This window comes from Mercenaria mercenaria, chromosome 5 (assembly GCF_021730395.1).
Source record: "Mercenaria mercenaria strain notata chromosome 5, MADL_Memer_1, whole genome shotgun sequence".
Lineage (NCBI taxonomy): Eukaryota > Metazoa > Mollusca > Bivalvia > Venerida > Veneridae > Mercenaria > Mercenaria mercenaria.
The window spans coordinates 66255679-66269595 of NC_069365.1; the positions used below are offsets into that span (position 1 = coordinate 66255679).

At 35.4% G+C, this 13917-nt stretch overlaps 1 protein-coding gene across 3 annotated transcripts in view; it reads left to right on the forward strand.

Moving 5' to 3' along the window:
• Positions 1 to 13208, forward strand: part of LOC123557470 (carbohydrate sulfotransferase 9-like) — a 31540-nt gene extending 18332 nt beyond the window's left edge. For all 3 annotated transcript variants that reach the window (XM_045348934.2, XM_045348932.2, XM_045348933.2), the window contains exons 2-3: positions 9281 to 9336; positions 11467 to 13208. In XM_045348934.2, the coding sequence (XP_045204869.2) occupies positions 9281 to 9336; positions 11467 to 12711 (1301 nt within the window). In that variant the 3' untranslated portion in view covers positions 12712 to 13208. The remainder of the gene's footprint in view (positions 1 to 9280; positions 9337 to 11466) is intronic.
• The last annotated feature ends 709 nt before the right edge of the window (positions 13209 to 13917 follow it).

Below are 13917 nucleotides of genomic sequence, written 5' to 3' on the forward strand. Positions count from 1 at the left end.
GCTGACTGGCTGTCACAAAAACTTAACATTTTGTTTATTTCCGCTGCGGCTTGATGAGTTCTGTAAAGCGGAAATAATATAATTTGTTTTTCCACTGTTTCCCATATTTTCTCCTAGGGCACAGTATGATTATCGTCTCTAATTAAAAAATGTTTCATAATATTTTAATGTTATATTTAGAATTTAAAAATGTCTGACAATTACTGAATAGTGTTTATCGTTCTGTGAATCACATTTTATCGCTACATTTCTTTTTAATTTGGCTCATATATATCTATCTAACTAAGTCTTTAACGGAAATTGTTCTTCCGAATTTATAACAATAAGAAAAGTATCAGATAAATTGCATTTCAAATTACTTGATAATAGTTTGAATTTCTTTATCAAGTAAATACTTTATTCCATCGCTACCTTTCGAAGTCTGTTTTTTCTGGCAGTTTGAAACTTTGCGTTCAAACAAGCATGGGTTTGACCGCTATACTCACGGTTTTACAAGATCGTAAATTCACTACACGGTAATAAAAGTAGTGATGCATTGTACTGAAATCATAAGTTGAAATAAATCGCTACGGTATGACATTACACTGATTCAGTATAATAATGTTGGACATCGTACTCATTGCTACGGTATGACATTACACTGATTCAGTATAATAATGTTGGACATCGTGCTCATTGCTACGACGTAATATTACACTATATTCAGTATAATAATGTTGGACATCGTACTCATTGCAATGGTATGACATTACATTGATTCAGTATGATAATGTTGGACATCGTGCTCATTGCAATGGTATGACATTACACTGATTCTGTATGATAATGTTGGACATCGTGCTCATTGCTACGGTTGACATTACACTGATTCAGTATAATAATGTTGTTCATCGTATCATTGCTACGGTATGACATTACACTGATTCAGTATAGTAATGTTGGACATCGTAATCATTGCTACGGTATAACATTACACTGATTCAGTATAATAATGTTGGACATCGTAATCATTGCTACGGTATGACATTACACTGATTCAATATGATAATGTTGGACATCGTTATCATTGCTACGACGTAATATTACACTGATTGAGTATAATAATGTTGGACATCGTATTCATTGCAATGGTATTACATGACACTGATTGAGTATAATAATGTTGGACATCGTACTCATTGCTACGGATGACATTACACTGATTCAGTATAATAATGTTTGACATTGTAATCATTGCTACGGTATTACATTACACTGATTCAGCATAATAATGTTGGACATCGTACTCATTGCTACGGAATAACATTCAGTAATTCAGTATAAAAATAGTATAATAATGTTGGAAATCGTGATCATTGCTACGGTAAGACATTACAATGATTCAGTATAATAACGTTGGACATCGTACTCATTGCTACGGAATGACATTGCACTGATTCCGTATAATGATGTTGGACATCGTACTCATTGCTTCGATATGACATTACACTGATTCAGTATAATAATGTTGGAAATCGTAATCATTGCTACGGTATTACATTACACTGATTCAGTATAATAATGCTGGACATCGTACTCATTGCTTCGGTATGACATTACACTGATTCAGTATAATAATGTTGTAAATCGTACTCATTGCTACTGCATGACATTACACTTATTCAGTATAATAATGGTGGACATCGTGCTCATTGCTACGGTATGACATTACACTAATTCAGTATAATAATGTTGGACATCGTACTCATTGCTTCGGTATGACATTACACTGATTCAGTATAATAATGTTGGGCATCATACTCACCGCTATGGTATGACATTGCACTGATTCAGTATAATTATGTCAGACATCGTAATCATTGTTTCGGTATGACATTACTCTGATTCAGTATAATAATGTTAGACATCATAATAATCGCTACGGTATGACATTACACTGATTCTGTATAATTATGTTGGGCATCGTAATCATTGTTTCGGTATGACATTACACTGATTCAGTATAATAATATTGGACATCGTATCATTGTTTCGGTATGACATTACACTGATTCAGTATAATAATGTTGGGCATCGTAATCATACTTTCGGTATGACATTACACTGATTCAATATAATAATATTGGACATCGTATCATTGTTTCGGTATGACATTACACTGATTCAGTATAATAATGTTGGGCATCGTAATCATTGTTTCGGTATGACATTACACTGATTCAGTATAGTAATGTTGGACATCGTAATAATCGCTACTGTATGACATTACACTGATTCAGTATAATTATGTTGGGCATCGTAATCATTGTTTCGGTATGACATTACACTGATTCAGTATAATAATGTTAGACATCGTAATCATTGTTTCGGTATGACATTACACTGATTCAGTATAATAAATTTGGACATCGTATCATTGTTTCGGTATGACATTACACTGATTCAGTATAATAATGTTGGGCATCATAATCATTGTTTCGGTATGACATTACACTGATTCAGTATAGTAATGTTGGACATCGTAATAATCGCTACGGTATGACATTACACTGATTCAGTATAATAATGTTGGGCATCGTAATCATTGTTTCGGTATGACATTACACTGATTCAGTATAGTAATGTTGGACATCGTAATAATCGCTACTGTATGACATTACACTGATTCAGTATAATAATGTTGGACATCGTAATCATTGCTACGGCGTAACATTACGCTAACTGGCAGTCGCGTCATTATTTATGACAAGGACCAATAACGATTTATAATTCTGAACAATAACCCATAAACCAGAGTTACAACAAAAATTGATTTGCAAATGAATAACGTCACTTCCGCTCGTATATTCTTATTGTATTACATAGCGGTAAATCATTTTACGACTTAAATATGCAGTAAAAAGAATAAAGAGCAATTATATATGCGAAGTATTCTTATCCGAAACTAAACATGGTTGGATACATTATTGAAGTATTCAAACTTAAAAGCAGATGTTTAAAGATATATTTTACCCAAATTTAATAGTTTGAGATATGAACAAGTTTCTAAACAATAATTATCAAAACTTAAAAGAATCGTATTTTTGCGTATAAACAATACTGTGTTTATTCTAGAATACCACAGACTGTTATAGATGTACAGACACACACTGTGTGGATATGTCATGCCTCCGAAACAAAAAGGTTGTTTTCTTCTTTAAAAAGTTCTTACTTTATGACATCTAATTTTGACTGCACCTTTGCATCAATATCTTATGAATCTTATGATGAAAAATTAGCATTACCTTTGATAAGTGGTATTATACAAATTCCATTATCATAATTACAATACTTGATAATGATGTAATGTTGAATGATTTACCATAGTTGTGCCCTTACCTTCCAGACATGTGGTTTTGCCATGAAATTGCAACTATATGAGCCGCGCCATGAGAAAACCAACATATTTGCGACCAGCGTGGATCAGCCAACATACTGGCTTTGCGACCAGCATGGATCCAGACCAGCCTGCGCATCCGCGCAGTCTGATTCAGGATCCATGCTGTTCCCTTTCAAAGCCTATTGCAATTAGAGAAACCGTTAGCGAACAACATGGATCCTGACCAGACTGCGCGGATGCACGGGCTTGTCTGGATCCATACTGGTCGCAAAGCCACTATGTTGTTTTTCTCATGGCGCGGCTCATATGTGCTTGACTCTAGTACAACTTTTTGTGTCATCTCACGCTTTATTTTGACAAAGATACTTGTTGATGTACAAGCCTCGAATCACTTTTTTATAGCTTCAGGAAATTAGTAACACAGTAATATCCTTTGGTGTGAAAAATTATCATGATATTCCGATACTTCTTTGCATAACAATGAGCATTTGTTTACATAAAAGGGTGCTTTTCCAAGACAAAGATGTAAAGTTCCCTATACAAATATTCAATATCAGATCTGATTGTTTTGAACAAAAATTATTTCTGAAACAATTGACATCTAATAGAAGTATTTCGAACAATATCTTAATAACATTCGACAACAAATATTTGATACCTAACATGATTGTTTAGACCAATATATCTTTCAAACATTCGATAGCTAATATGATTGTTTCGAATAATATCTCGCAAGTGTTTGATATTTAATATTATTATACCGAACAAAATTAAGTACATAAAAAAGTTAACAAATGTTTTTAATTCATTTAATTCAACAGTTTTTTGTCTTTTCAACATCGTCATCAACAAGGTACGAGGGAGACAATCATTTCATGAATTGAAGCAGTTATTTGCCCTTATATGACATTTAAAATATCAGCGCTGTCACATGACTTGACAGCCACTTCCGCTTGGTTACGTGTCAAAAAGATTGAAAATGTTTTTGATAATCAAAATATCCCCTTCTCGGGTAATGGGATTTTATCATTGTAGACAAAAGTGAGGTATAATAAATTCTAATGTTTGTTTCTGTTAAAATACACTTACGCTAAAATAACGTCACGTTAACGTGCGATGACGGCAATGTTTTTGTTGCGACCATTGTTTTAGATTTATAAGGGCATATCAGAATCGAATTAACGTATAGCAAAATCGTGTTTTGCCAAAATTAATCGCGGCACTCGAAATCGGTTATACGTTGCCAGAATAATTCACGAGGGCGAATGTATAACCCCTTTCCGTGTATTAATAACGTTAAAACAAGGTTTTTCTATACATTATTTCTTAATGATTGTTTCAAATAATATATCGCAAGTGTTTCATGTTCATTATGATTGTTTCGAGTAATACTAGCATCTCAAACTCTCAAATCTCTGTTTATGCAGTACTTTTTGAACCACAACTGTTCTCCGCATATTTCAGTGCTGCTTTTAAGTTAGACAGTACCAAGAGGGGAGGTTGGGAGGTATGTAGCAGACAAGTACGTCATTCTTTAAATTATAAAGATGACAGGTATCAATGTAGTATCATTCTGTAAAGATATGTTGCTAACAGGTATCAATGGTACACCACGGGGCCATTCTGTAAAGTTGGTTAGATGGCACATATCAATTGTAGACCATTCTGTAAAGATATGTAGATTGCACGTATCAATGGTAGTCCATTCTGTAAAGTTGTGCAGATGGCACGTATCAATGGCGGGCCATTCTGTAAATTTGTGTAGATTGCACGTATCAACGGTAGATCATTTTGTAAAGTTATGAAGATGGCACGTATCAATGGCAGGTCATTCTGTAAAGTTATGTAGATTGCACATATCAATGGTAGACGTGCTATAAAGTTGTGTAGATGGCACGTATCAATGGTGGGCCATTCTCCAAAGTTATGTAGCTGACATTTATCAATGGCGGGCCTTCTGTAAAGTCATGTAGTTGACATTTATCAATGGCGGGCCTTCTGTAAAGTTATGTAGCTGACATATATCTGTGATGGGCCATTCTGAAAAGTAATGAAGCTGACATTTATTAATGACGGGCCTTCTGTTAAGTTATGTAGCTGACGTTTATCAGTGGCGGGCCATTCTGAGAAGTTATATAGCTGAAATATATCTGTGGTGGGCCATTCTGTAGAGTTATGTAGCTGACATTTATCAATTGCGGGCCTTCTGTAAAGTTATGTAGCCAACATCTGTCAATGGCAGGCCTTCTGTAAGGTTAGGTAGCTGACATTTATGAATGGCGGGCCTTCTGTAAAGTTATGTAGCTGACATATATCTGTGGTGGGCCATTCTGAAAAGTTATGTAGCTGACATTTATTAATGGCGGGCCTTCTGTAAAGTTATGTAGCTGACATTTATCAATGGCGGGCCTTCTGTTAAGTTTTGTAACTGACATTTATTAATGGCGGGCCTTCTGTAAAGTTATGTAGCTGACATTTTTCAGTGGCGGGCCTTCTGTAAAGTTATGTAGCTGACATATATCTGTGGTTGGCCTTTCTGTAGAGTTATGTAGCTGACATTTATCAATGGCGGGCCTTCTGTTAAGTTATGTAGTTGAAATTTATTAATGGCGGGCCTTCTGTAAAGTTATGTAGCTGACATATATCTGTGGTGGGCCTTTCTGTAGAGTTATGTAGCTGACATTGATCAATTGCGGGCCTTCTGTTAAGTTATGTAGTTGAAATTTATTAATGGCGGGCCTTCTGTAAAGTTATGTAGCTGACATATATCTGTAGCGGACCATTCTGTAGAGTTATGTAGCTGACATTTATCAGTGGTGGCGGGCCTTCTGTAAAGTTATGTAGTTGACATTTATCAATGACTGGCCTTCTGTAAAGCTATGTAGCTGGCATTTATCAATGGCGGGCCTTCTGTAAAGTTATGTAGATGACATTTATCAATGACGGGCCTTATGTAGAGTTATGTAGCTGACATTTATCAATGGCGGGCCTTCTGTAAAGTTATTTGTAGCTGACATTTATCAATGGTGGGCCTTCTGTAAAGTTATGTAGCTGACATTTATCAATGGTGGGCCTTCTGTAAAGTTATGTAGCTGACATTTATTAATGCCGGGCCTTCTGTAAATTTATGTAGCTGACATTTATCAGTGGCGGGCCTTCTGTAAAGTTATGTAGCTGACATATATCTGTGGAGGGCCATTCTGTAGAGTTATGTAGCTGACATTTATCAATGGCGGGCCTTTTGTAGAGTTATGTAGCTGACATTTATCAATGGCGGGCCTTCTGTAGAGTTATGTAGCTGACATTTATCAATGGCAGGCCTTCTGTAGAGTTATGTAGCTTACATTTATCAATGGCGGGCCTTATGTAGCTGACATCTATCAATGGCGGGCCTTCTGTAAACTTATGAAGCTGACATTTATCAATGGCGGGCCTTATGTAAAGTTTTGTAGCTGACATTTATCAATGGCGGGCCTTCTGTAAAAGTATGTAGCTGACATTTATCAATGGCGGGCCTTCTGTAGAGTTATGTAGCTGACATTTATCAATGGCAGGCCTTCTGTAGAGTTATGTAGCTGACATTTATCAATGGCGGGCCTTATGTAGCTGACATTTATCAATGGCTGACCTTCTGTAAAGTTATGTAGCTGACATTTATCAATGGCGGGCCTTCTGTAAAGTTATGTTGCTGACAGTTATCAATGGCGGGTCTTCTGTAAAGTTATGTAGTTGTCATTTATTAGTGGCGGGTCTTCTGTAAAGTCATGTAGCTGACATTTATCAGTGGTGGCCCATTCTGTAGAGATATGTAGATGATACGTGTCAATGGTTGAACCATCCTGTATAGTCATATAAAATGCTTTCCTTGCTGAACTGTTAATACGGCGCACCTAAAGGGAATGTTTATAGATTATATAACTGGCATCCTCATAAGATTGTTTCTGCTTTTTCAGCTCAGATATCTTCGTATGAAAATGAATATTGTTATTGTGTAGCTCAGACATTGTGTAGCAGGTTGCAGATGTTGTGGTATTCTCAAATGTCTTTAAGCCTGTATCATGTATCATTAATAATGGAAATATTCATTTGATATCTCCCGACATTTTTAGAATCAATATGATCCTTAGATTTTCTTTCTCTATACTAGAGCGCTAATATCCGCTGGTACATAGGATCCTTTTATATTATATTTCAATTTCTGCTAATTATAGACGATGCCACGCTTCGCGACGTGTGGAATCCTGTAGTTTTTTGTTTTTATTATTATAATAATGTCTGTTTCATGTGTTTGTACAGGCCCCGTGATCATAAAACATTTTCTGTCTCGGCTGAGCTTGAAAATGAAACTTAATTTGTCATTTATGGTCAAATTCACAAATTTCATAATTTCTGAATTTTTTTTCACAAATTGTCACAAGAAAAGAAACAAATTTTTTGAACGTTTGAAAAAACAAACACTAAAAAAAGCCTCACATTGAAACACCCACGTCCGCATTAGGAATATTGCTCTTATATATTAATGACTCGGAAGTATTTGTAACAATATTCAGTCTATAAGGAAAACATTAGCAAGACTACATATGAACCGCACCATGAGAAAACCAACATAGTGCGTTTGCGACCGTTTGCATCCGCGCAGTCTGGTCAGGATCCATGCTGTTCGCTAATGGTTTCTCTAACTGCAATAGGCTTTGAAAGCGAACACTAGGCTGGTCTGGATCTATGCTGGTCGCAAATGCACTATGTTGGTTTTCTCATGGCGCGGCTCATATAATTGATGGCAAACTATCATAAATCTAAGTTGAACTGTGCGGCCACCCTTGATTAAAGAACTTACATAATCTAAATTGTCAGCTTGACTTAATGCAGTAAGTAATGCATCCATGGGCCGAACTACTTTTTCATTGTTAGTTAATCCGTGAAGTCCATAGATTAGAGATATTTTTCTGGAGTGCATGATCATTTTTAATGGATTGTTTTCTTGATTAATTTAAGGATGGATCTGTGACTTTCCAAAGTATATTTATAACTATGTAAGTCGGTAAACAACGTCTCCAATCAATACCAACGCCTGGGCTTTCCCTCCCTATAAAAAGCTAGAACAGTTGATATTACTTACGAACTTACTGAAGTAAACGCTTTGTTGATGTTTCTCACGAACTTACTGAAGTAACTGAAGTAAACGCTTTGTTGATGTTTCTTACGAACTTACTGAAGTAAACGCTTTGTTAGCACAACCTAGCAATTTAAGGGGGCAGGGAAAAAGATATTGCGGAAACTGTGATTTTATTTGTTATTTTAAAGAAAGAGGTGAAATCATGTAGTAAGATTTTTCTCCTAAAGCTGAAAATAAGTAATCAAAGTCGTGTGCATTGAAATAATTCAGAAGATGGCAGAGTAATCAACATGTGCGACAATAGGGAACAAATTCATTTATATTATGCTCGTATCCCAGCAAAAGTATGTGATTTTGAATGTAAATATATAGTCATACAGGAAAATCTGGATAAATTCATCACATAGATTATTGTCACTGCATTAAAGCTACTCGTCCAAAGTTTGCATGAAAAGTTTCAACATGTTAATTTCCACTTAGTTTGGCAAAGAAAGTGTATATGACGCTGAAAAATGGTAAAGTGAGTAAAATGGTAAAATGCAAGAAGAATGTAATTTTCTGCATTATTTCAAAAGCGTTGCAACGGTTTACTACTAATTTCTGCACAATATGTTTGGTTATTTATAAGAATATCTTGCAAAAATCTTATGTCAATAAGTTTTTGTACCACTTCTCACTTTCAGATCACTCACTTTTATGGATTTTTAGAGAAATTATTTTCCGCCTAGAAGTGTGGATTAGTCCCTTTAAAATTAAATTCAACATTGATCTCTTTCTAATTACAGATACTGTTACATACAACGAACACATTGCACGTGAGTCATTAAAAGGACACCTGCTGGTGAGTAATATATTTCTGAATTGTAATGTTGGAACAACAAATATTTCTTTGTTGTTGTTATATTGGAACTGTTTCGTATGTTGAATATGTGTATAGATGTGATGACGTTGTCCCACCACTATCTGTGTAGGGTAGAGACCACCAATTGTTTTCCCATAGACTTACATTATAACATTATGGCGTGTACGGCCTTCCATACATCGAAACATGTATATCTAACTACATATTTTTCAAGAACTATCTTAGTTCTACCAAAATATCGGACGAAAACAAATGAATACTGATACTTTATATTTAAGTAATTTTCGTGTGAATGAGATGACCCCCTGTTTACATCGTTGGCATGGCGGGAGAAATTCGTTTTATAAAACTTTTTTTCAATACACATAAAATGTAGAAAATTTTGTCAAAATGTATAATAAAATACTGTAAATACAGTGAAAAAATATCAATTTTGAAAAATAATCACTTCCTGGGTTTGTTTACATGACTGACCAATCAGAACGCACAGACGTTACCTTACTCCCACGTATACACTTACCTCATTCCCAGGAAGTTCCCTGTACTTTTATGAATCGGTGGTCTCTGACCTGTAAGATTAATTTTGTGATAACCACAAGCGATTGCCGACATCGTTTGGGTTTAAAGAGTGAAGTGGTATTTTTGCCACTGGCCGGTCAAAGGTTGTGTCCAACTACGTCCCTTCATTATACGCCCGAAGGGACGTATTATGTTATACCCCCGGTGTCCGTATGTCTGTCCGCCCGTCCGTTAGCAATTTCGTGTCCGCTCTGTAACTCTTCAACCCCTTGAAGGATTTCATAGAAACTTAACACAAATGTTCACCACACTGAGACGACGTGCAGAGCGCATGTTCCGGATGACTCGCTTCAAGGTCAAGGTCACACTTAGGGGTCAAAAGTCATATCAGTTTGTTTCGTGTCCGCTCTGTAACTCTTGACCTGCTGAAAGGATTTGAAAGAAACTTGGCAAAAATGTTCACCACACTGAGACGAGGTGCAGAGCGCATGTTTAGGATGACTCACTTCAAGGTCAAGGTCACACTTAATGGTCAAAGGTCATATATGACTTTGCTTTGTGTATATTGCTCTGCATTGTAGTGCTCATGTTTTTATTTGGCAGATCCCTTTTTTTGTTCATTTACAATAATTTTCTTTTTGAATTAATTCCCCTTTATGTTACTAGAAATAGCATATTTTGAAACGTTTTTATTATTGGCCGTATGGAAAACCGAGACCACTTTTCTATGGTACAACATGGATGGTACCTCCAATTTTAAGGTGTATTTTGACATACCTGTACCTGGTAAGGATTTTGTTGTGGACTTTGAATATTTTTAGTGGACAAGGATGGTAATAGGAACGTTTGAATTTTTAAGATTCCTTGTTTCATTTTGAATTTATCATAAAAATGATTTTGGTGGGGTGATTACCATTGTTAGTTTCAGCCATTCTGAACATTAGTTTATTTTTTAATTTAAATGTTAGCTTCATTTTATACGGATTAATATATAAAATGTTCAGGATACATTAGTAAACACAAAAAGCAACATTTGTTTCCGAAAATTCTAAAATTTCTAATGCAATTTTTTATAAGTTGTGATTTTGCCCGATTTTTACAATGAGGGAAAAGCATTTCTGGTAATACAATTAATCTACCATTCGTAAACATATCTGAGAAATCCTTCTACCATCCTTGGGGATCTTTAGAATATTGTATGCGCTATAACTGATCTATAAGCGATCTAAAAGTACTGACTACATTAGAGTCATGAGCTACTATTGGAGGGCCATTTAATCCACAATACGCCTTCCTTTGATACCATCTGTTTCATCATTTACATGTAGCTACATATTTGTTATAAGACTTAAATGTTTGTCATAATGAATAAAAAGCATTGACTAATATTGATATCCATAATTGCATGGTTTTACATTACATAAACGTAGGCGTCACAGCTTATAATTTTGATATCCAGTTCTTGTCATTGTACCAGGAGACAAATCGAAATTGCTTTTATAATATACACAATGATATACTCTTTCTATGCAAATACGGGAACATAAAAAGTGATTGATCAATAAAACTATAGTTTTGATGTCATTGTAGAAAAAGGACAAACTGTTCAATGATGAAACAAGAGAGGTACAGAAACAACAAACAGTGTCTGAAGGCGCAAAGTCAAATTACTCGAAGAAACACTTGTTGTCAACAACATCTACGAAACACATGTCCAGTGCAAGTCTTGTATATTTAGCCAATGTACGGAAGTTTAAGAAAAAGGAACAAGAAATGAAAGAAAGGTTGTCACGAGTACGTCAAAAATGTTTAGATTACATGCAAAATCCGTACTGGCAGAATCTACGACAAGGAGGCAGAGTCTGGACATACGAACCACAACAGATACACTACTGCATAATTCCGAAGGTTGGATGCACATTTTGGAAGCGTATAATGCGGTTTCTTGGGAAAGACTATCCAAGAACCCAGAATGTTCAGCGACCGTCCGATATTGACAGAGGTTTTGTTCATTATGGCGGTTTATCAAATCTTCAGCAGTGGAGTGTACAAAATCCGATAGCCCATATGCTAATGACGAACGGAAACTCTTTTATGATGACACGTGACCCCTATTCAAGATTATGGTCTGCATATATTGATAAATTTCTACTTCCGGATTTCTGGCGAACTGATGCTAAGGCGGTCGTGAAAAAACTACGACCAAATGCAACAGAATACGAAAGAAATTGTGCAAACAACGTCAGTTTTTATGAATATCTTTTGTTCATAAATCGGACTTATAAGTCGGGCTTGAACGAACACTGGGATAAAATGCATCGATTATGTAGCCCTTGCCACGTACAGTATGACGTCATCGGTAAACAAGAGTCTTTCAGTTCTGACGCCGATTACATTTTAACAAAGTTTAATATTGACTACCTTAAAGAGAACACTACAAAATTAGACATGGTTCATGAAGAGGTCACAACCCTAACAAAATATAATTTTAATTTAGAATCGGCCATTACGGAAGGCTGTTTTGAAAAGTTAGATGTAGCCAAAAGGTTGTGGTTAGCCTTTCAGTATAACGGATATATCGACCGCAATGCAGACTTCCCAGAAAAATATCTGATGAAAACTGGCTTCTTAATAGAACCAGCTGAAATATTTATGGACTTAGTGTTTCAAACGATAAAGAATCAAACTGACCAAGGTATAGATATAAAGGGACAAAAGCGAACAATGATGCTTGAGGCATATAGAAAGATCCCTGATGATTTATTAAAAGCCATAGTGAACGTGTATGAATACGATTTTGAACTATTTGGATACAATAGAACTTTATTACTATGAGCGAGAAATCACAAATTATATTTAGAATGTCTGCATGAGTTATACGGGTGTTATTTTTCTGTTGTATTACAGTCTGAGTGGAAACAAATAGCTGCAGAAAGACCCCTATCAGATATACAATGTAATGAAAATGTACGAGCTTCTAATCGTTGACTATGTGGGGGATTGCCATAGATATTTTAATGGCCAAACCACATCATTTTTTGTCCTATTGTCCAATATCGCAGGTCGATATTATCGTTTTGCTGGATTTTTTGTGTGTATAAGTACGTACACCTTTAGTTTGTGACAAACTTCAGTTTAGTGTGAAACCAAAAGACATATATCTCACATATCTTTGGGCAATTTTTCTTTCTGTCTTTGTTTCAGTGTGTTTTGTTGTGTTCGACATTACCCGTACGAGCAAATATGTTACTTAGTGTTCTGTATTATGTAATTTGTGTGTCATGGATATGTTTTTGACATTAAACCTTTAAATAAAACACGAAGAAACTGTTCCTTTTATTGAAAACTAATCTGGTGAAAATTATGATAATCGGACTGTCGACAAAAAGCCATTTGCAAGATTACGCTTGTGGAACCTGTAGTGTGGTTCAAAGGGTGAATATTAAACATCCAACATCCTAACTATTTAACTATAAAAATATATTGCCAAAAACTCCAGACCTTGTACATAATTGTTGAAAAAACTTGGTAAAACTCATTTGGAAACACAGAATTTAACCAAGCTAAGTTATAGCAGAATCTGTATCTATGGGTCTGTTCAAGAGAGACAATGAAATGAGCGACATCCAGTACGTCTACTATTTGACTAGAACTATGTTATAATGAAACTGATTCATAATAACTAAAATTAGATGACTATGGTGGCACATTTCTGCCAACCACATATCCACTTATTTATCTTGAATATTTCGTAAAATTTCCCTTATTTAAGTGTTATACACATATTGATTATCTTAAACTGCCTGTTGGTGCCCATTAATGCCATCCACATATTCACTTACGTTAACTAGGTATCTTGATTTTTGTCATTTACTCAGTTATGATTGGCAATATCCCGTAATCGTCCCCTATCATTACGGAATGAATGAAAATACATAAAGGGGCATAATAAATATGCAAATTTATCATTCCTTCTGAATGCAATAAATCATATCTATAATTGGCACAACCCATTAGAAGTGGTGGTCGGGGGACGAGGTG